Source organism: Anopheles maculipalpis, chromosome 3RL, assembly GCF_943734695.1.
Source record: "Anopheles maculipalpis chromosome 3RL, idAnoMacuDA_375_x, whole genome shotgun sequence".
NCBI lineage: Eukaryota > Metazoa > Arthropoda > Insecta > Diptera > Culicidae > Anopheles > Anopheles maculipalpis.
This window is the reverse complement of record NC_064872.1, coordinates 48098926-48122543: the sequence shown is the minus strand read 5'-3', so window position 1 is coordinate 48122543 and position 23618 is coordinate 48098926. Positions and strand designations below refer to the sequence as shown.

Below are 23618 nucleotides of genomic sequence, written 5' to 3'. Positions count from 1 at the left end.
ATGTCACAGCCCTATTGTCTTAATAATTAACGCCTACAAATACAAATTTGGGCTAAAGAGCAATATAGGCCCACAAGTTGTACGCAGCAAACTCACATGTAAGCTCCACAGTCGTTTGTGAACATGGCTGAGTAAGACATATTGAAAATATGGTAAAAACCCGATAAAGTCCCCCCCTATAGGGTCGGCAGCAACCCTGTGCTAAAAACTGGATTGTGCACGGTGTTCGGGTCATACGGATTTGACAATTAAATCGTATTATATGCCCTCAACTTGCACGCAGCAAACTCACATGCAAGCTCCACAGTCGTTTGTGAACATGGCTGAGTAGGACATATGGAAAATATTAAAACTATTGGATTATTAAGTCCAAAAAAATCTTTTTCTAACTAGTTTTAATAAAGTTGTAGTAATTCAATCATCTTTCTACTCAAATCATGTTTCAATATTGATTTTTTTTCCGAATATTGAGCCATTTAAATTAAAAAATATGACTCACTATAGAATTACTTCAATTACAGTATGAACTGTCTCGTTTAAATGATGAAATAAGTCAGTAAAAAGTTTTTATAAATTAGTCTTATACATAAGCTAGCTTTTGTGACACTTTACAATAATTTCAAATAACTTTCCTCATTTTAATAATGATTTATTCAAATAATTTTTTTATGTCCTACTCATAATGGTCACAATCTACCGTGATTTTTAACACAAGCTTGCTTGAGATGAATCCCGTACAACTTGAGGGCCTTTATTACTCTTTAGCCGGCGTTTGTGTTCAAACGGCGGGACCGCATTCGTCCCTTTGGGGTCCGGGTTTGGGGTCCCCTTTTGAAAAAAAATGACCAATAAGATACTATTAAGGTAAATTTGACTATTTCCATCTGAAAATAACGACAAGAATGCACCAAAAGTAGTGAAGCATGTGGTTCATAATCGAGTGGCTGTAGTGAATAATATTGTCCATCTTAAGGCCCCGGATCTCGACCACCTAATTCAGGGTTTGTGAAAAAAAAAGAAAACTAACAGCGTCACACAGCAAAAACACTTAGTTTATCAACTAATCTGGCACAATTTTATAACTATGCTCATTTCTATGAATCTACCTCTTTCACAACGCTAGGCTAAGGCCAAAGTTACATCTAAGACCATACATTATAATAACATGATTCTTTTAAAAGTCACTCTTAAAACATGACGACAGCTGGTTACTGTCTCACTCTTAAAACATGACGACTGCTGGAGTCAAATAAGCTATAAAATCGTTTTTTCTCGACAAAACTGTATTTCATGTATAGTTTTGCATACATACCTGTTTCTTCGGTAGCCCGGTTCGAATTGGGCTCAGGCGGTGACAAAGGTTTGGAGCATAAAGCTTTTCTTCTAGTTTCTTTCCTTGTTTGACGAATTTAGTGTAGTAATGCACTATTTCCTCGAGTAATTGTTTATTAATCACTAAAATACATTTAGTAAACAGAGAAAATGAATCTGCTAGCAATTAACAAAGAGTTTTTACAAATGAAAATGAACTGCCCGTAAGATAGGTGATTCATCTGAAATGTGAAGCATAGATAGCATTCATTTTCGTGTAGCAATAGTATTCATCTAATTGGTTGTTTACCACCTTCCTTCCAACAATTCATACCACGCACATTTCATAAAATATATGTTTAATATGCATTTGATTCAATCACCAGAAATCATTGATTCACAGAGAACATAAAAATTTCAAAGTTTCAGGCCTGGCCCCTAAAACGGTTTCTCATCAACTTAAGCATGTTGTGCATTTTCGAGTCGCGGTTCGGACAAGACGATCACCAAAATTATACTCATCTTTAAATGTGTCTGTTTTACAAAAGAAAAACACGGTTTTGTGAGCACAAATATATATGTGTGTGTGTAACAAGCGTTTATCAATAAAGACTGTCCAACTAGCCAACACAATACGAACATTTATGATATTTTACTTTTGGGCTAACGGCATGGGAATTAAGTTTATATGGCAGTCAATACAATACAGTTCTGTGTGATGCTCTTTCCTTTAATTTCACTCCATTAATTAGCAATCTGTTTTCCCTTCCCGAAAATGATAAAACTCCATTGAGACGCAGATCTACATTATCTTTCCTCCATAGATAAGCTTCCCATCCTCTTATACGGCTTGATGTTTCTGTTGCGCAAAACGTTGCACAATATTGTTCTAGTGTGGTGGACCATACCTACAATTGTCTGATTTGCATAGCAGAAGGATGGCATGAGTGATCAGTTGTTTTTTTTTACTTCCTTGTTATATGTTCAGAAATTATTGTTTTACAGCCTTTACAGCACCACTCTCGCCCCTATGCGTGTACCATCCTTCCAGTTACTATTTCCATTGCATGTTTATATTATATGGTATAAAATCGTGTTTCGTGCAATCAATCTTCTGCTCTGTTGGCGCCCTAGCCTGTCTGCTATTTTTTACGCCATCATATGCACGCGGATCCAGATTTTATGTTTTATTGTATCCGAATAATTCGCGCTTTTGCTGAGATCGCTCCTCATTAAATATTGCTGTTTATCTGATGCTTTCTGCAAGCTCGCTGCTTGTTTGTGCACAAATATTCAAATACCTGATGTTCGTTTACACTTAATGCCACATATTTGTTTTGTTATAAGATTTCAATAAGTTTGTTTCTTATACAGTATGTATAGCTGGTTTTTATACATGTTGATCGCCTCAGAGCTATGCTATATAACCCACTAGTGTAGTTCTATATTTTGCGTTAAAACAGTTAAAAAACAAATTGAATCTAGCAATTACACCTATTGTCTGTTGGTGTAGATGGCATACTGAAGGAAAGGAGTGATTTTTATGAAATTTTCAACAACAAAAAAAAAAACACCGAAGAGAACTTTTTTTTTGTTGCTTCTCTTTATAACATTATGTACCATCATCCACTATGCACTAGCAAATAAAACCTCTTTGCGCTACTCTTGACCTCCGATATTATTAGCTGCGAAACCACAAAACAACAAATACGAAATAAAAACAAAGACCATTAGATATCCGAAATCAACTAAACCTGGTCCTGTTGATTCCTCCTAACACGTTTCAGCATGAGTTTTCTCTATGTTATCATACAATACATACACATGTACACACATGTGTGCTCGCATTGGAAATTCATCAATAGTTGTCTTTGTGAAATTTACTAATGCTAGTTTTGTTCATTTTCCTAACGAATGCACATTCCCTCTATTTGTATACAACGGTTCTGATCGAGACCGCAGGAGATTCGATTGCCATCCATACTCGTTTGCCAGAAGTATGTATAGGTCGCTGCTCGTTTGGTTCACTAATGTTCTACGTTCATTTATGATTTACAACTGTTCACTGTCATTCTAATGCTGTCAGGTTGTTCCTAATGTTTTGCCGAAACAATCATCACGTTACTGTTTACGCCTCATTATTTTAGCATATAATTCGTGTAGTATCATAGAACTGATGCGATAGCATGATATTCATCAATTGCACTACATTTAAAATCTTTCATACTATTATTTGTGTTAGTAGCAGGAAGAAATAATTAGGTGAAGAAATCGATCATCGATTACCTGTTGCTTCTTCCAGAAATGCAAAACATAACTTGTTTTTCTTCATAGTATCATGCTCTTATGTACTAACCATTCATCATTCTCGCAATCACTATTTGCATATGGCCTTAAATTGCTACACAACGATCTATCCATTCCGTTCGTCCATTCGTACTTGTACTACTGGTTCCACCAAGAAGAAACGACCACCTTTGACAAAATAATGTGTAGTTGTTTTACCTGCAAACTCTAACTAATAGACGAGAGATATAGTCAATAACTTTAATATCAACACACATGCAGTACGCGCCAGTAGAGCAAGGGAGTTTATCTTAAAAAAAAAAACTTGTGGTATTGTTTCACTGCTAAAAACATCAAGGAACCAATTTTCATGTACCATCCAGGTTATGCTGCCGTAAGAAGAGCTGTCTATGCCTGTTTCAGGTAGTTTAAATCATAGCAGTCATAAACGGCAGACAAATATCTCCCGCGGTTGTGCAGAGATTGAAAAAGCACTAATGCAACATGAACTGATTGTGTGTTTCCGATGCTCGGAACCTAGCTGGACGTTTGGTAGTGTTTTTTTTTACAAGTTTGTTATCTACTTCTTTCGGTTGGTTGTCTGTTTTCGACTGTCATTTTTTCCTTTAGCATGAGCTAGCATCGTTACGAGCTTCTTGTGTGAATCACCCATTATCCAGCCATGCTGCTGTAGGTGTTCACTACTGGTGCCGCATGTTGCTTCCTCTGTTTGAACAGGTAATGTTTGCATCTGTAACGATTTTTCAGCATCAAGTTGCTTCTTTCTGGGCGTTAGTGCTGACTTTTTATCAATTGTAATAGTGCTTGTTCTTAGCTTTTTCATAGGACTTGTCGTTTCCATCGTACCGGCAATTGGTTGAAGTACTGACACATCCTTTACCTGTGGTTCATCCTTCAAGTCAGTATCTTCTGGAATATTGGCACCGTCGACTGTGGGCTCCACTGTTTTCTGGCTTCCAGATTGTTTCCGCTTGCGGCCGCGTTTCTTTCCTAGAGGGGCATTATTATTGTTTGCAGGCTTACCATGACGATGACGACCGTTATTTTTGGGGTTCGATTTTTCTTCCTTATCTATTTCTTCTTCGTCACTGCTCGATGACCAATAGTACAACATATCTCCTGCATTACGCTTACGTCGTGAGGTCGTTAACAGTATGCTACTGTCCTCTGCATTCAGCAGTGTCGACTGAAGCTGTTCGATCTTCAAATTGGCTTCGATGTCATTTTCCAACAATTTGCGCTTAACTTTCTTACATTTGATGCTCTGCTCATAGTCACTATCCGGGTCGTAAGCAATGTTTTTCATTTTCCTTGGTGCCACTTTTCGCTGTTTGCTGCTCGTTACGGCTGTTGTTTTACCGGTCCAGTCCTCTTCCGTACATTTTGGTTTTCCTCTATTCCTGGTTCCTGTTACTGCTTTCGATGATTTTGCCAATGATTTGCTATGGACAGTATTGTTGTTATTATTATTATTGTTGGTTTTGTTGTTATTGTTGTTGTTTTTACTATGAGCTGCAATGGATGTTACATTCGAGCCAGTATGGTTTGTTTCTGGCAGGGCCGTAGTGATGTGTGCAACTGTGCTCAACTTTGGTCGCGAAAAGGTGCTCTCTTTTTCTTTGCTTTCTTGCTTCGTACCTTCAGTGACCGTCAGATTATCGCGCATAGATGAATTAAGCTTTTGCTTGAACTTGCTTGTTATTGTTTTTGAAGATATGACTACACTCGATTCTAGTGTGTGCTCTTCTAATGATGTCAACTCTAGTGCTAGTGAAACGTCTTCGGTAGAAACATTTGTTACCAAGGAACTGTTTATACCACCGTCACTGTTAGACGAATGCCGAAGCGTCTTACTGTTGGAGGCTGTTGCTGCCTCCCTATTATCCAAGCCCAAAGAATAAGCAGTTGGCTTACGCTTGCTGGTATTGCAGTTTTTACCCATTGTTTCTAATATGACGCTTTCCATCACCTTTCGAATAGTGTCATCCGTAACTGTTACGTCGGATTTTGACGACGGCTTCTTATCGACCAGTGAATATGTGCCGCTTCTTTTTAGTCCAACATGTTCTGGCTTTGGATGTTCTTTCTCATTCGTGGAGCTTTCATCGAGCGATAATGACTGTTTCGTGTGATCGGGAATTTTGTTCTCCAAACTAGCTAATTTTACTTTTTCCTCAGGTGTGCTATGCAATAGATTCCTTTTCTTAGTCTGTGTGTGATCATTTGCCTCTTCATCCTCAGTTCTGTCTATCAGCTTCATAATATCATCAGTTTGAAAGTCTTCAAATTCGTCCGAATCCCACGTCTCCGTTAGAATCTTCTGCTGTCCAGTTCTTCGTCGACGCAATCGCTCTGTTCCCGTAACGTTTGCTACGTGTTCACTTTGTTCAAGATGACCAGGATGATCGGAATTATTTGCTTGACGTTGGACAACTTTGCTCTCAACACCCAGTGGCCCATGCATTTCTTCGTCACAAGAACCCGTCGGACGAGTGTCGTATTCTGGTTCAATGGTGCTTTGCATTTCGTTTGTCAGCACAGTAGCGTCATTTTTGAGCGTATCGAACAGCTTATCGAAGTCTTTCACAGCTGATTTAGCAGTAGCCAACGGTTTTGCAACTGTTCCAGAAGCTCCGGCCATCTTGTGTGGAAGCTCGGGTGCAATATTTGCTTCAGGAGAAATCGTTGGGCACTTGCGCAATCCCGCATCACCTATAAGTTTGTCTTTGGCTCCACCTTTTTTGAAGATACGACCCATGATCAAACTTTTCTTCTGTACATCCGCATTTGTTAGCTTTTTCGGTGTAGTCTGTTCACTGCTAATGCTACTATTCTTATCCTCTTCTTCTTCCTCCTCTTCACTCATTGTATTGGTACCGTACACAAAATCATCCCGATCAGAAAAGCTCAAGCTTGACATTTGACTATCCTCGTGCTCCTCCGGAGTGGCCGTCTGCAGTGTAGTCAAATTGTGTTTAGTGTGTTGCTGAGCCTTTTCATCATGCTTTGTCAGACTTTGATGCTGCATTATATTACTATTCTTTTTTGAAGAATACGTCGAAGGTAGATCACCGTCACACGGTGAATCTTGGAAAGCATAAACATCATCTCCCTCGTACAAAAACGTATGGTCACATTGTACCGTTGCCGTTGTTTCTGCATTAAGAGTAGGATTGTTTTTATCCATTTTTCTTCGATACGGGCCTGTTGTCCATCGATTGGATTGTTTGGTTTGTGATTTTGACGAACTGTCGCGATTCTTCCCACTTCCTGTTCTATTCGATATCATGGATTTTGAACTGTTTTCTTCGCAATTGCGTGATATTGTAGAGTTACTTTTCACCCCCACAAATTCATTTTTTTCGGTCGATGTTAACGAAGGTACATGCACCTTAGCATCAAGGAACATATCAGTGTCAACCACAGGAAAACTAGCAAATGATTCCGAAGGAGCATGAACACCCTCATCCCCTCCCTCTAGAGTAGTAGTAGCACTTATGTCATCGCATTGAACCGCTATGCCGAACTCTTTGGGAATATCACCACACAAAGCAACATCAGCAAGTGTGTCCAGACGCGACTCTTTGCCTGCGCCAATACCCGTACTTGCTGTATTAGTTGACATCACAGTCAGACCGGTCATTGGAATGGAAACTTTGAAGTTATCGTATCCTTTTAGAGCTCCTTTCGTTTTAATTTTTGCGTTATTGGCATTGCTCTTGTTGATACTATTGGAATCAGTACTACTCCTGCTGCTGGCACTACTACTGCTGCTGGTACTGCTACTACTACTGCTGCTGGTACTACTCTTGCCAGTAGCAGCCGACATAGCCGATGATGACTTTATCGAGTTGTGAGGTGATACGCTTCCTGCATCCTTTGCCAAGACATACCGGTGTACCATGAAATTTGCGTCCTCTCCCAGCGCACCATGATTTTGCTGAAAAGTTGCGTCTTCCTGTTGGATAACTGTGACCGGTGCCGTTTCAAACGATTCTTTTGCACAGCATGTTGTGCTCACTGGAAGTATCTGGTTCTGTTCAATTAACGGCAAATGAACGGCAGTTACAGGAGCGGGCACATTGTTTCCCTCGTTTGTAAGTATTGCACATGGATTGGCAAGGTCTATTGCACTTATCAATTCGCTTGATTTTAAGGATACGGTGACACGCTTCAACTTATCATTTTCGCTAGAATTAGATTCCTTCAGCATCGAACAGCATTCGAAGAAAAGTTTCTCTTCTTGGCTGAGTTCCTTTACCGCTTGATCATCGTGATTTTTGCTCTTGTCCGTCATTGCCAGTGACCTGGACAAAACACTATCAGGAGTAGTCGCAATAACCGCGGGTACGTCTAATTCCATGGGGTTTTCCGCAATTTGATTATCCTGTCGTTGTTGGACCGTTTTAGGGAGAAGCTCCGTTTTCTCGTCAGTCAATCGCAATGCATCATCCTGTCGCCTTGCTTGATTTTTTTGCGCATCCAGGTATTCCTGTTCCGATAGCTTGGCTATATGCGAGAGCGTCATCCGATGCTTGTTGTATGCATCCTGCTTTTTGAACATCTTACGGCAAAGATTACAGTTGAACGATTGCACCGGTTTGTTATTTTCTTCCTGCGTTTTTGCTTGTTGACGTTTAATTTTGCTATTCTGACGCCTCGTCTTACGACGTTTTCGCCTCACCCTTCGGGTCGCGTTTGTTGATGTTGGTATTTCGGTAGTAACACTCATCATATCATCATCTAAGGCATCGGTGTTGGTAGTACTTTCATCGTCACCAATTACTGACATAGCACGTGCCGGGATGTTTGATGGAGGTTTTGCAAACATGCCTACCGATTGTTGCGAATGTGTTATAGGCATGTTACGACGAGCCGCAAAACAAGCCAGTGACATGTTATCATCATCAGAATAATCCGTAGAAGCGTTCGATGAGTTTGTCGTGTTGTTGATTATGTTTTCCACCAATTTCTTTATCGCTTTCGGTGATTCATCTTCATCGTTGGAAAATGAAAAGGATTTTCGTGGCAACTGTGGTAGTGATTTTTTCTCAATAGGTTCATCACTAATCTTTGGCAAATCGCACCCCGATAACGTTTTGCACTTGTCGTTTGCTTTCTCTAATGAAGCGCTGTTTGTCTTGTCTAATGTTTGTTGAGGTGTTTCCCGAATTGAAGCTTTCTCTGTCGATACGGCTGTGGTATTAGTTTTTCTTGGTTTACGTCTCGAACTGTCTATTAGCATAATTTCCTCCTGAATGTTGAATAACTTTGAAACTGTTTCCGCTATCTGGCTATTTTTGGTCGTTCTTCGCTTTGGAGCATTGGATTCGGAGTCAGTTGCATGAAGCAGTAAGGACTCAATCAGTGGTTCTGAGGTCCCATTTAATGGTAGCTGATTGCGACGCTTCCAATCACTAGGACCAGGTGTTTTGGAACGGCGAATGGGTGATTTTTGAGACATTGTTTCTTTTTTCCTTCCGAGGACCGCATTCTCTTCTCCAATTATCGAATTTAACGTTTGACGTTCTTTACGGTTGCTCTGGTTTCTATCGGTACACGCATCAGATGTGTGCAATTCAGGAGATGGTTGATAAATTGAAGCTCTGCGCTTATAAATTCGCTTCACTTCATTTCCGATGTCACGCAGACGTTCATCTTCGGGCAATGGCAATGCATCGGACGCTGAAGCTATGGTGTTTAATTTTTCTTTAACCGTTTTGGAATTTGGCAAGGGACGTACGCATACAGAAGCTCTTCTAGCACTGATTCTTCGCAACGGTGCATGTTCCAGAATTTCTGCAGTACATAAAACTTTTTCTTTTTCATCATTTTTGGACTTTGTATCTACTATTACATCATCATTAGGCTGTTTTGATAATGCCTTCTTTTCTTGATTATCTACGTAGTGTGATTCGACCAATTCTACTTGTTTTTCTGCTCCGCCGCCAATCGTTTGTTTTTCGACAAAAAGTGGAGTGCCACTGCTCTTGGCTTGTTGTATTTTGTTTTCTCTAGCATTAAGCTCTTCTTCACGACGCTTCAATAGAATTCGTCTACGAGGATCGCGAGGCTTCATAGCCGCTTCCGGGAAGTTTTCTGCCAAGTCTAAACCCAACTGTGCCTGGCTTCGTGTACCTCGCCTAGATGTCAACATAAAATCATCTTTGAACGATACGCTGGCTGCCTCTTTTTTCAGCTTGTTCTCTTCCTTTTCAACATATTGAGCTAAATCACAATCCACAAAAACTGATTTCCGACGAGCCATGATCCGTTTAGGAAGATTTGCCATGGACTTGACGTTGGCTCCAGCTGCTGATTCTGCACTTTTGGCAGCAACTGATTCGGTAGGTCGAGTGTTACTATCAGCTGCAACGATTTTTTCCTTAGAATTGTTTTTCTCACCAGCTTGTTGCTCTTCTGTAGCCGGTGTTGCAACCCGTTTTCGTAATACAGTTTTACGATCTTGGATGGTTATATCATCAGTTTCGTCATGGGCAGCAGCTACATCCGATTCGGAATTTATTAGTCTCGTCGATGTTTTCTTTGGAGTATTGTGAGATTTTTGTTCTCCAGTTATAGAGGTAAGTGTTTTTGTTCGAGTTGCTTTTTGCGAAACCACCAAGCTTGGTTGCATCGAATTATCCATCTTTTCGATATTTTCTTGCCCATCAGCGTGGGGTTTATCAGTACATTTTTCTTTTGAGTCAAAAGAAGAATTTGCAACCGATTGTTTCTTTTCGTCCGGTAGCGGGAAACTTTTAATCTTACTATGGAGCTTGGATGTTGTTGGCTGTTCGCTACAGTCGAGCGTGTCGCTTGCTGATTTAGTTTTTGGTTCTTTCACTGTTGTAGGTTGTGATACCGAATCTTTGTCTTTAGTCAGTTTTTTAGTATTGTTAACTTTTTTGCTTGATGTAGTTACCGACACTATTAGCTTGGGTGAATCTTGCATCAATAACTCTGGCATTCGTGGGTTAGACTTGCGCTTGGCCAACTGTGGGATTTGTTCCAGAGTGAATTTTACATCGGGCGTCTCGCATGTTAAATCATGCAGCAGCTTTAAATCATCCAATCTCGACTTGTCTACTTCCTTAAAGCTTTCCAGCAATTGGTCTGACAAGATGGAAGCTAGTTCGTTTTTTCTCCTTTTACGAACAATCTTTTTCGATACCTGCTTTTGCTGGTCGTTGCTTATCCGGCAATCAGCTGTATCAGCCGAACCATCCTCCGAGGCTGCATCCACTTTATCAATGGTTGGAACAGCGTCAACACCATTTATCGTTGATAAAGGTGCAGGTGGAACCGCTTCCTTGATAGTTTCTGACGTATGTTGTTCATGTTCGAATGTTGTGTTAGAGTCTTTAAACTTTTCCAAAGTAAGCACCTGTGGGACGATCTCCTCCGGTCTGGTCTGAGGTTGTACATTACATTCTTGCTGTGCAACTTGCATCCTTTCTTTTACTTCCTGTACGTTGTTAAGTGGAACAATAACAGTATTATGTTGCCGCATATCATCAGCATGCTGGCGTAGTGTTACAGATTGGGGTGCAATGCTGTCCGGTATTTTAATTAAATTTGTCGTTATCGAGTCTATTTCAATTGGACACTTGTTTTTATTTTGTCGTTCAGTTTTGTTCGTAGTTGGTGCACAGCTAGGTGTGGATGGATGTATTATGTGCGATTTTTCTGCAATAGTTGTTATTTGTTCTCCTAGATGTGCGATTCGTTGATCCAAGTTTTCTACATTACTTTTTTTTTCTAACACACTCTCCGCTGTCGGAGCACTGGTGTCGACTGTTTTCTTTGCTTCATCTAAACCACTGACAATTCTCGTGTCTTTTTCGTTCATCATTTTGTCTATAATTGACTGATTCCAAATTTGTTCCATCAACGCTTTTCGTTGCAAGTCCGCCACGGATGCTCTACGTTTCATTATACGGCCACTTCCTTTACAAGCCGCGCCAGACGAATTATTGTTTTGTTTTGAAATTTTTGTGTCAGATGTTCTTGTGCCTTCCGTTCTTGTAGTTGCTGGCATGCTTGTTTTGATTTGATGTTCTGGTTGTGTGATGAACCCATTCACGCTTGCCAATGATTTAGATGAAATGAAGTGTGAATTTTCTTCAGCAGGTTTGGAGTTCATATTTGATCGTATTGCAGTCAATTGTGGTACCGATGGTTGTTTGGGTTGCTTACTCTGAGCGTCTGGTTTCAACTCGAGCCCGGTTGATAATACATCGCTAGGCGTGGGATGAAACATTTTCTCTAGCAAACTAGCGGAAGTTGCTGGATCTGGTATTTTTAAAGGTGGAATTACAGGAGGTTGCAGATGCGCCGGAAGCCTAACAGCGGCAAGGCGCTGCATATCAATTGGACTTAACATTGATGTTCCCGGTACCGGTAGTAAACTCGGTGCAATAAACGAGAGCGACATAGAGGCCAGTAGATTAGCGCCGGTTATGCTCGCAGCAGTGCCGGCTAGTGACGATGGTACTGAACCAATCGTGGGAATGATTGGGTGTTGTTGTATCAATGGTTTAGCCATTACATCACGGTTCGATTCGTCGGTTGGTACCGGTAACGGTACAAATACACTTTTGCGTCTTGCACGTTTCAGGGCATGCACGGTCTGGTTTACCAACGGTGGCATAGGGACTTGAGGAATAATTAGTGTTGTCATTGGGGGTGGTGTTTTTACGGAAGACCCGGGCACATGTCCAGCAGGACCGATGGACGCTTTAAGCAAAGAGGAAGGGACGGTCGTAGATGCCATTCGCTGTGAAGCTCTTATTGGTGTTGAATCCAATGGCGATGGTGTACAGTATGATGTAACGACTTTATCCTTGTGAGATGTTGCTGACAGATCAACGCAAGTCGACGGATTTTGCAAATCCTGCGCGCGATCATGGCCAATAGAACTAGATTCGGTAATGGTTACGGATATCCGATTTTCCGGACAAGGGCCAGATCTTAAAGTTGGAGGAAAACACATTGGTGACAAATTATCGGTAGTTGGTTCACAACGGCGAGAAAGAACGTTTGTCTCGGGATATCCACCGTATCCAATTATCTTGGTATGATTTGTCATGTCTTGTCGACCATGATGCACCATAACACCGGAAGTGCTGTTCGGTATGGGTTTTATGAAAGTAGACGCGCTGTTAGGAAAGGGCGTCAAATTTGAGCTGTGCGTTATCGATGCCGGTTTTTCCATTGTCAAATCTGTTGCACTACTTTCAGCTACGGAAGGTATTACCTCTGGGGCCGGTAGTTGGCGCTGACGTGCAACGATTGTAACTGACGGCACTTCTTTTGTGATGGATGGACGAGATTGTTTATATTCCACACGTTCGATTATTAACCCTGGAGGAAGCTTTAACGATGAGAAATTGCCTCCTCCTACTTTCGGCGTAACAGTGCAGCCGGATTCTGGCACCATAGGTGACGAGCATTTTATGTGACGTACTTTCTGTTGATTAAGGTGCGGTGACGTTCCCAGGGGCTGGTTAAAATGTGCGATAGGAATTTCAGCTTTTAAATTATGAGTGTGCAGTGGTTGCGCGGAAGGATTCGACGAAACCAAGGATTCTTGTGGTTGTGAGCGAGTTGTTTTAAACATTGAGCTGGAAGCATCATCCGTTTTTCGTTGCACTTTGGCATTTCTTATCACGCCAGATCCAGTGAGACAGTTTTTGGACAAATTTAAAGGTTCGTCCATAATTTGTTTGCTTGCCGATGCCACAGCATGTGTCGCTAACCGTTCGTATGTTAGTGGGGTGGTTACCAGGTTAGGCGACGCTGGTCGAATGTTACAGACAGTTTTAAGGCGTACAGGAGCTGGTTGTGGTGGCAAAGCAGGCAACGCATGGCAATAATTATTCGACCAGGCGGCAGCTGCTGATACTGGCAGTACGTCGGTTGGTTCAGATACTGTGGCTGATGATAGTTTCGGATTAGTGGTAGAAGCAACTGGGCACGAAGCATGATTCGGGAGTTGTTGAGAATTGAATTCGACCAGTTCTGCATGCTTCATGAAAAGTGAGCTTTCGTCAGAAGATACGGTATAGCTGCTCGAAGTAGTTGTGTTGTTTGCTGCAAACTTTACGGCTTCCGGCATGGAGCTAGCAGCAGAAGATTCGTTTTGAGAAATCTCTTCATTATTCTTTTCATTGTTGAAAAAATCAACTCCCAACCGTTCTGACAATTTACCCGTTAGCATTGCTATACAATCGTTCAACTTCTTTTTTCTCCGTTTACTGCCACCTGCCCACTGACTACAGCTGGTAGAATTATTTTGCTCCACGATGGTAGAATATGAAGAGAATGATTCTGACGCCACAACATTTTCTTCCGGGGTAAGATCACATTTTGTCGGTGTTGCTGGTGGATCTTTCGTATATTGCTTTCTAATAGGTTGGTTTGGTGTTAGCTGGGTTGCACTGCATTCGGAAGCTAAAGATTCAGGTGGTTCTATATCAGCAGCAGGCAGTAATGGATCTGTGTTATCAACAGTTAGCTCTAACACTATAGTCGAATTTCTCTCCTCGGTTTCGTTCTTTCTGACAGATGGTTCGAGTGGTGTAACATTCGTAAATGTTGCGGCTTTCGACAATGAATCAATTTTGCCAGAAGTATCCGGTTCACAATCTACACAACTATCAACGTTATCTGCGGTGCTGTCACTGGCGTCATCTTTTCTGTCGCAGCTGGTAGATTCTTTTTTATCAACTGCTTCGGCCTGTACCGTCGTTACTGCAGAAGGTATTTGTTTTTCGGTTCTTAATATTTTTCGATTTTTCAAAACATTTTTAACACGCGTTGGATTACGAACTGATCGCAACGGTAAGGATGTTCGGCGAGAGGAAACCGATGCGTGTAACAAACGCTTACCATTGCTACGCAACATCCGGTGATGACCGTTGGTCGTGGTTACTCTCAATAGCTGGTGTTTACTCTTCTTCCACAATACCATTTGTTTCTGTTTGACCGTCCCTACTCCTAGCTTTCCTCGGTTAATTTTACCCTGTTTCCTTGTTTCTGAACTTTTTTCTAAAATGTGTAAAGATTCTTTGGAACTTGGTTGAGAATTAGCATCATTGACACTTTCCTCTAAGGTGGTGGTGGTTTTTTTGCAAACTGTTTTTAGTGTTTTGTTAGACGTTACATTCATAGCGTTGGTGACAGAGGGAAGAGAACACGCCATGTTTTGTCTTGATCGCAATTTTTTACCACCAGTACCATGAGAGGTTTTTTCCTGTTTTGTTGAAGATATTAAAGAGGTGGACAAAATCTTATTACTATCAATATTGTTACCATTATGAACAGGAGCAGTAGCGGTCTGTGTAGTAGGTTGTGCGACGACGGATTCACCAACCAGTTTTGTCCCGTGCCCTATCTGTTTGGTTGTGACAGTCACTGTTGCAGAGCAAAAGGATTTTCTTCCCACCACTTTAGATCGTTTGGTGATTTGTTTCGATGTTTGAAAATTCGTTTGGCGAGAGTTGCGCTTTGCAGGAAGATTTGCCAGCAGCTTTTTTACGATATCACCTGCAAAGAAGATTGGGAGTAAAGATTACAACAAGTTGCTTAACTTGTACCTTCATTCAAATAGTGAGGTACCCATGAGATATTTTAATGCATGTACTTATAAAACATAAACCCTCAACTTTATACACTTACTATCGCTCTCCTTTGGTTTAGGTGATTTGCGAGCCTTTTGGTTTCCATTCACCTTCGAACTATCGTTGCTGGTATTGCTGTTGCTGCTGCTACTGCCGCTACTGCCAGTACTATCATTGCTACTACTGCTTGTATTGCTGCAGGTGCTGATATTGTTTGTACTGGAATTTGATACGGTAACACCATTCAAGACATGTTTTTCGTCCGGGGAAGAGTATAATGAAAGATATCCTCCCGTTTCCACTTTTTCCAAAACGTTTTGGGGCGGCTGAACCAGTCTCGGTATCGTTAGCATCGAGGGCGCACAACTAACACCGTTCCGATTGCCTCCTCTTCTTCGTTTAGCACGGCGATACTTCATGCGCTTTTTGGCCTGTAACCAAACATAGTCATTGGAGCAGTGAAGAATGTGCGCATACAGCAGCATCTGATTCTGGCACTCCTTCTGGCACTTGCTACATATCACGGAACGGGAACTGCTTCCATCATCGTCATCGTCAATTGCGAGCATAGAACATTGCGTAAGCACATTCATGGTGTCCGAGCAAGTGTCCATCAGGGTAGTCACGGTGGTGTTTGTAGAATGTCGAGACGAAGAAGAAGAGGCCCTGGTTGATGTCGATAACGAGGTAGCTTCATTTGACGAAGAATCTTCATTTTTAATTTCGGCAACAGCATTGATTCTGCAAGCTCCGGTTGTGTGCTGAGGATTAATGCGCTGTATGGCACTGTTCATTATTCGTTCCGGATTGCTCAACCGCATACAATGCCAACGGTGCATCATCAGCGCGACGAAAGGGATGAAAAAGTGCTTGTACAATCGCTTCTCTATTAGCTCGCGTCCAACAATCTCGTAGAAGGTAGAGTGTACATGAGGATGGCGGAAGATTCGATGCTCTTCAACCTGCTTGAGGGAATTAAACTTTGCGCCACATCCATAGCAAATGTAACATCTCGGCCGAGCCCACTCGCCACTTAACACGACTGGTGTTTTTTGATAGTGGTCGTTAAGCTGTACGAGCTGGAGACTTTGCAAAAAGTCCACATTTCTGGACCTCGACTGATGATTTGACCACGGTACAAGGGACGAACTTTGTACCTGAGGTAGGGTAATCACGGCTTTATCGTCCACAGGCTCTGCACTTAAACCAATTGGCTTCTCTCTGGCAGCTTCTTGATCGACCGGTTCTATCTTTATGATACGCTGATCATTCTGCTCTAAATCTATATGCGGTAACAATCGTGCATCTAGGATATGATCCAACTGCTCAACCATGGCTCGTTTTTCATTACGCAAAGCAGCTCCAACCTCCGCCATTAGTATCGGCTCACCCTTGGCAGAAGCACTTGCACATGACGTGCGTGGTACGAGCATCCGCTGTTGATCATTACCCCCACCACGTCGATGTTGAAATAGCTCATGCTTAGTACGCATGGTCAATTGTGTCCACATGTCTAGTTTGGAGAGATCGCGTAAACCGATCGTTGGTTGCTTGATTTTCTTCACGATTCGCCCGTTTTCATTTACGTATTTGTATTTTTTCACAAAGTCCCACTTCCATTTCCAGGAATTCTTCGTTACAGGTTTCTTCGTTTTCACCAACGACGTGGACGATAGGGAGCTTAACGTTCCGCTGCTCGTGGTCGGCTTCGGATCCGTGCCATACTGCTCAACAGTCAATAGCGTAGGGAACATTACGGAGATAGCCGGAAGATTAGTTGCCTCGTGAATTTTACTTTCCGTTGACACCGGACTCTTGACGACAGTGGACCGCACCGCTGGTACAACAGCGACCGGGCTCATTGGGCTCGGTGCACCGGGAGCATGTGCTTCCAACTTTCCGTCCAAGTGACAGCTTAGATTGTTTTTCACATTTTGTGTCACGGTTTCGTAGAAATCTTCGTCAAAAACGCCATTATTGGCTGCTACTAGTACAGCGGCATTGGTGCTAATCGCGTTGCCACTTACGCCGCTTGTACTGTTGCTCCAAGTAATATTACCTGCAATTGAACTGTTGCTCATCGCTCCACGACTGTTTAATCCAGGCGGACTGTCCGCACCGATTGGTCCGGTGCTAGTGACTACAGGATTGCCGATTGCTGAACTACCATCGGATGGTTTTGCTGATGATTTATTCGAATCTACCGTTTCGAGACCAGTTCCATCGGTAGGTGTCGTCGCATTGGTGTTCAGCGTAGAACGTATTGTTTTCAGTTTAGTGATTTTGTTGTAGCAGTTTTGTACCGAGTGTCCTTCGTCATTCGCCAATATGAGCCCCTTTTTCTTTGCTGAAAATTTCCCCAGACACGGCCCTATTACTGAAGAAGTAGATGATGCAGACGATGCTGACAAAGATGTATCGGAAGATAACAATGAAGCGCTTACATTAGCTGAGGCAGCGGCCAAAAGTCGACGGCTCTGACGAGGTAATCTGTGCTGGGTAATACCTAACCGTGACAATAGCATGGGCTCTGAATTTCTTCTCAGTAATCGTTCCGACTTTTTAAAGGCTTTAGTGTTTGATTTGCCACTTTCCACCTCCTTATCGGCTACCGATCCAGCGTTTGCATTGCGTAGCGAAGAACGCAAACATACGTTTTGTGTTGCCGATTCGCCCCCCTTGGTATTGCTGCTGTGGGCACGATTACTATGACCAAGCCGATCCATCGTTTTGGAGCTGGGCTCCTGTGCCGACGAAGAAGACTCATTTGCTTCCGTAGCAATACCGGTTTTAAGCGCTTTGCAGTTCACAATGCTGACGACTGGCTGTTGTTGCTGGTGATGGAGGTGGTGGTGAAGAGTACAATTGCTTTGACTATGACTAAAGGCTTTAAGGGCAGCTTTCGACTTTGGGCGCCCATTGTTGGTAGACGGATGTAGCGCTTCCATGTGCGTTTCTCGTGCTTCATCAGTCGGAAACCGTAAGGTACAGTGCTCGCAAGCATAGTAGCGATCAGAGTGTACGGAGATCAAATGTTTGAATAATTCCAGCAAATTTTCTGACATTAAGTTGAGTGTCTTGCTTTTGTGGCAAAATTGACAACATGAGGAAATGTCTGTCCCGTTCAGTGCTGTAGACAGTACGCGTGCACTGCTTCGTCGTTCCTTCGCTATCCGATGAATGCGATCCGTGTGTTTCATCATCAATTTTTGGCTGCTAAAACTTCGATCACAATACAAGCATAACACCTTATACGCCAAACTGCTATTATCATGCACTACATCGTTGGCACGGTCATCCGAACCTGCGGACACCGCCACATTGCTACGATCTTGCACGCGCCGCAAAGCTTCGTCCGTAGAGACAGGGTCAGGCGCGTGCATGGGGCTCTTTTGTATAATATTTAACATCCCCAGTATGGACTCCAAACGGTTCAGCGGCAAACTGCAAATGATGCTGGTGCTGGATGGTTCAACAGTCGTCGATACGCTTTGTTCACTTCCTCGATTATTATCCGAACCCTGGCCATTTATCGACCGAGGTGAAGATGATGTGGTAGAAGTGCTGCTACCGGGATCATTACGATTCACGGTCAAGAGTCGGTGCGAAGTCCTGCGCTGATTTTGACTGTCCTGCTCTACATCTTCCACCGGGCTCGCTTTGGTCGATGATTCTTGCGGCTTGATGGTGGGTTTCGGTGCGCTTTCCCGTAGACTGGGAATTTCTGTGTTCTCACCCTGGATGCCGTTCTCGGTGGTTAAATCCGGCGGTTGCTGTTCCTGATCACCACCTACTTGGTGTAGGCGTATCATTTTAGTCTGCAAGAACAAAACAAAACCATCTTTATGAAGCTGTTGTGACCCTATTGCAGCATATCATACTGCCTAGCATTTATAGTTTTAATCCAGCATTTCATACCATTTTGATTTGGACATCAGCTGCCCGTTAATCTATTGAATCCCGAAACGGCGCAGCATTAGACATTTGCCTCATCCAGCGCGGAAAATAGTCGTTTCTGAAAAATGTATGTTCATAACACTTAAAACCTATTGCAGCATGTTCAAAAAGTTCGAGTATTCACGAGTTAATAAACTTTAACCAACGGAAGTACACAAAACATCTTATGGAATCCATAATGTGATGTGGCTGAATAGATCGTGCCAGCCGAACTACTTCGGAGTAGATTTACTAAAATTTGCGCTTTATGGATTGCAACACACGTCACTGGTTCACAGGATCCTACTTTCGTTCAACAAACAATCGTATTACACCCATTGAACACTACACTTTGTTCACATTTTTCATACTATGTCGTTCGCTACACATCGTCAAACAAGGTACGGAAAGAGCATATTGCATATTGTAGAAAAAAGTATAAGGGAAGATTTTTCATGTTTTAAAGAAAAGGCCCTGTACACATTCTTTATATTACGCATACGCATCAAAATTATACATACGGGCAGAGAGAAACTGCTCCAGATGTAAATGCTGTTTTGTTTTATTTTTTTTTATTACACATGCTGCTGCTGCTGCTGCTGCTGCTTTGGTGCAAACATTTCTTCGCGCACGCACTGACAAACACAAGCATTGTTTCTGTTATTGGTGGTATGTGTGTATGTGTGCGTGTTTTTTTTTTTTGTTGCTTCAACATAGCTTTCTGTAAACACCCTTTTTCTTAACATGATAGGTAATTTGACACCAGACGAAGATTCTGCACATTTATCTTTAGCAACAGTGCAATCAAGCATTGATGGATGTTTTGTTACGTTCAACTCCACATGGAAGCAACTTTCTTTTCCCTTTTGCTTACTTTTGCACTTCAATCATGCACAATAGTGGTCGGCTGCTTACAACAAATGTGGGCCAAAGTTTTCCTTGCGTCCGATTAAAGGGCAAACGCTTTTACACGTGCATATTTCACATAACGTATGTTTACACATCGCTTACAGCAACAGAAATACGATTTTATCTGGAGCTTTTGGCTCTCTTCTTGTTTAATTATTCCACGACGAGCAAAACGGTAGCCATCTTGCTTTTCTTTTACGATTTTACTTGATGGTGTGCGTTTCAGCTCGGCACGAGTGCACAAAGGACTGCGGCACAGGACACGAGCAAGTAATATTATTTTTGTATACACCGGAAAATATATTTCTAAATTTGCAATGATTTCTATAACGCCGTGAATTTTTAATTGTTCCCATCCACAACCATCTACAATAACAATAAATTACTCGTCTCCTTTCTTACTCGTTAGGGGCGTGTTCAAAGCATTGCAAATAGTGAAAACAAGTAAGCAGTCAAACATTTAAACGGAATGATCGTTTTGAAGCAATTACTTAATAATTATCTATAATTTTACCAGATTTTTGTGCACGGCAGTGCCACAGTAAATATGTTGCATCCGGTCCAATATGGTTCGACTCATTCATTCGTTTGGAAAGCGAAACGCATACGACTGCTGGTTTATCGAAAATTCCTGCACGGAAGTTATTTCGTGATGTGTAGACGAGGTCTATTTAAAAATCTAATCGTCAGAAAAAGCCTATAAGGCCAGCGGTGGTGAATATGGTGAATAGAGGTGGTGAAATATGGCACGCAGTGACAGTACGAACTATGAATCCAGTTTCAAAGTAAAAACTAAATAATAAGGGGCATTGTTGGGGAAAAGAACATAAAAAACAAAAGGAGCGTTTTGTATCAAATAAAATTCATGTTCCATTAGGAGAATGTAACAAACTTTTGAGATTATTGGTGAATATACAATAAAACTGTCAACGTGATGACCGAAGGTGTCACGTAGTGCGCAAAAATGACGTTTATATCCGAGCCCCTATTTCAAAATGGCCACCAGTGTTGAAAAAAATTGATGGCGTCTATGTTGGCGAGTCCGCTCTGAGTGAAATTGTTACCATGACTAAACGTGAAAATACCATCTAAAATACTGAAAAAAGATCGAATTCTTGCGGGTAAATGTTGACGGTGGTTAATTCGGTGTGCATGCGGAGAATATGTGGCAAGAACGAGTTTTCCCGGACGGTGTGATAAAAAAAATTGGGAAATTGATTTAGTTAGTGCGAGGCGTTTGCATGTTGGTTTATGAGGGGTGGGGAATTTTAGATAAAATGTGTTCCTAAACTTAATATGCTTACTACACGCTGTACGCAAATCTACTATCTGGAATGCACGTTAACACGTTTGACGAATCAGGCTTCTTATTGGGCGAAATATTGATATCAGTGCGAGTGTGGTGCGTAACGTAATGAAAAATAATAAGAGGATGCTGAAAATGTAACCAAGCTGCGGCTAACAAGGAAACGGAAGATCTTACTGGTGCCCGCTAATGTTTATTTCGTAATATAACTCGTGCTCGGTATATACGATTTCACTTTACGTGTACCGTAGGTTGCTCTGTCTTACAATGATGTACAAACATTTGTTGGTGGAAATCAAAATAATAGAAAATGATGTATGTATGTGTCGATTGCATTTTATTGCTGCCAGATTGCTGCCTTCAAGTGTATTACCGAATACGGGACGGGTTAAAGGAGCGACGGGGTGAATTGTTTAATTTGTTGTCATTTTCATTTGAATAATTTTCACTAATCCAGTGAATAAATGAAAGTTGTGTTTTTTATTACATTTCTTTTGGTTTGGTGTCAAAGTGAATTTTGGTGCTTGCTTATCATTCGCTGTCAGACAAAAAGAATGCGCTTTGCAATAATCCTGCGTTAACGCAAAGTCGCAACGAGAGTAGCACTGCTATCTGTGAACATTGGTGGTAGTGGTGGCCGGTGTATGTATCAACATTAGGCCGCGACGCGTTCGATATTGAATTTCTGTTCTTCGTTCATCTCCGATACACGGCTTACCACCGATTCTCAAGCACCATCACTTTGAAGATATAAAATTGCGTGTGTGCGTTTCTTTTCTTTTCAATTGACATCAGACTGAACAGAGAGAATCATCAACACGCACCTATACAATCATAATCGCGCACGCATGCTGTTGATGGGAAAACAATACCCGCGCCGCATAATGTGTGTTATTTTTTCAATCAGCAGCTTTCGCGAATGAGCCGCTGCGTGTCTCAGTGTTTGTGCATTTTCTGATACTTTTATGTGATTGCACGTCTTTGCAAAAGTGTGCGTGTCAAATTGGTCAAGATTGTACCGGTGCTATGGTCTCGAGCAGCCAGTAAAAGTAATGCATTATTTTGCTAAAGTGAATTTATTTACAAAATAAAGTTTAAATCGTTGATAAATTCCAGAAGAAGGCAGTTCACTAATTTAAACAACCCTTTGGGTTAAACATATGCTTAAACTAAATGAAATACATGCAGTCTAATTAAGCATTGGATGTATCATGTTGACGATTCCATAAATTGTGTATTGATGGGTTGGTTGGTGGTTTGTCTCGATATGTATGTGTTATTATTGTTCATCGAAAGCATGTAGATTAACATTTTATTAAAATGAGTTTTAATTGATTCAATTATGAGTGCAACGAAACATGCAATCCTACTTTTCTGTTAGTTTCATGCAAAATATGCGTGCTATCTTTGTTATTAAGCATTTTACTCTTACTACAAACATGATTTCGGTTATGCGATAAAACTGTTTTGATTTTTTAAATAATGTCATTGTTTAATTCCAAAATTCGTAAATCAACATTTTGTAGCATATTCTTTTCATTTTTTATTTCTTCTTATTTTTGTGATCAGCACGCAGATAAAGTTTGTCTCCTTTATTCGCGCACTGATTCGATTTAAATGCTTGTGTGGCTCACCTTTTCTCGTCGTCGTTTCTCGCTCCCGTTCATGCTCACTCTCCCATTTCTATGTTGCGCTCTCGTTTGTCTAACTACATCCACTCTTACGCTGCTGAGTTTCGTGTAATTTTGCTTGTTTTGCTGTGTTGACTGTATCATTTTTACACACAGTTCCTGCCGGTGCGCATGAGAAAATCTAAAAACCGGTGCATAGCGGCATGATTGACAATGCGTATTAGTTATAACAAACTTTTTTGTTCAACTTTCTTTCTCACTACTGGCACTATTCACATTGGCATTAAGTTTCACGTGAAAAGACTGTAGCAAGTTTGTTTACCTATATAAATTACCTATTGGCTAAAAAGTATTTAATGCAAATTATCGTATTTTTGACCAAATTTGTCATTAAATAAGTTGTACACTTTTATCCGTGGAGTGACGCTGGTTAGAACTGATGGTTCCCGATCATCAAATAACATCTGTTAAGTAATGTAACACTTTGATGACAAAAACTTATTTTTGTTCTTTTAACAATTTACAAACCAGCTTATCGATATTAGAATAACTGTTTTTGTTAAGTTGGATCAGTAGGCTACCACAACCGACATC

General features: G+C 41.4%; 1 protein-coding gene across 1 annotated transcript; it reads right to left on the bottom strand.

Annotated features, from left to right (window-relative positions):
* Positions 1-4177: 4177 nt before the first annotated feature.
* Positions 4178-23060, bottom strand: LOC126560703 (uncharacterized). The gene is made up of 3 exons (XM_050216661.1): positions 23028-23060; positions 15301-19060; positions 4178-15168 (listed from the first exon to the last, which is right to left on the bottom strand). Exons 1-3 carry the CDS (start codon positions 23058-23060, stop codon positions 4178-4180), a joined length of 14784 nt encoding a protein of 4927 aa, XP_050072618.1.
* Between the last annotated feature and the right edge of the window lie 558 nt (positions 23061-23618).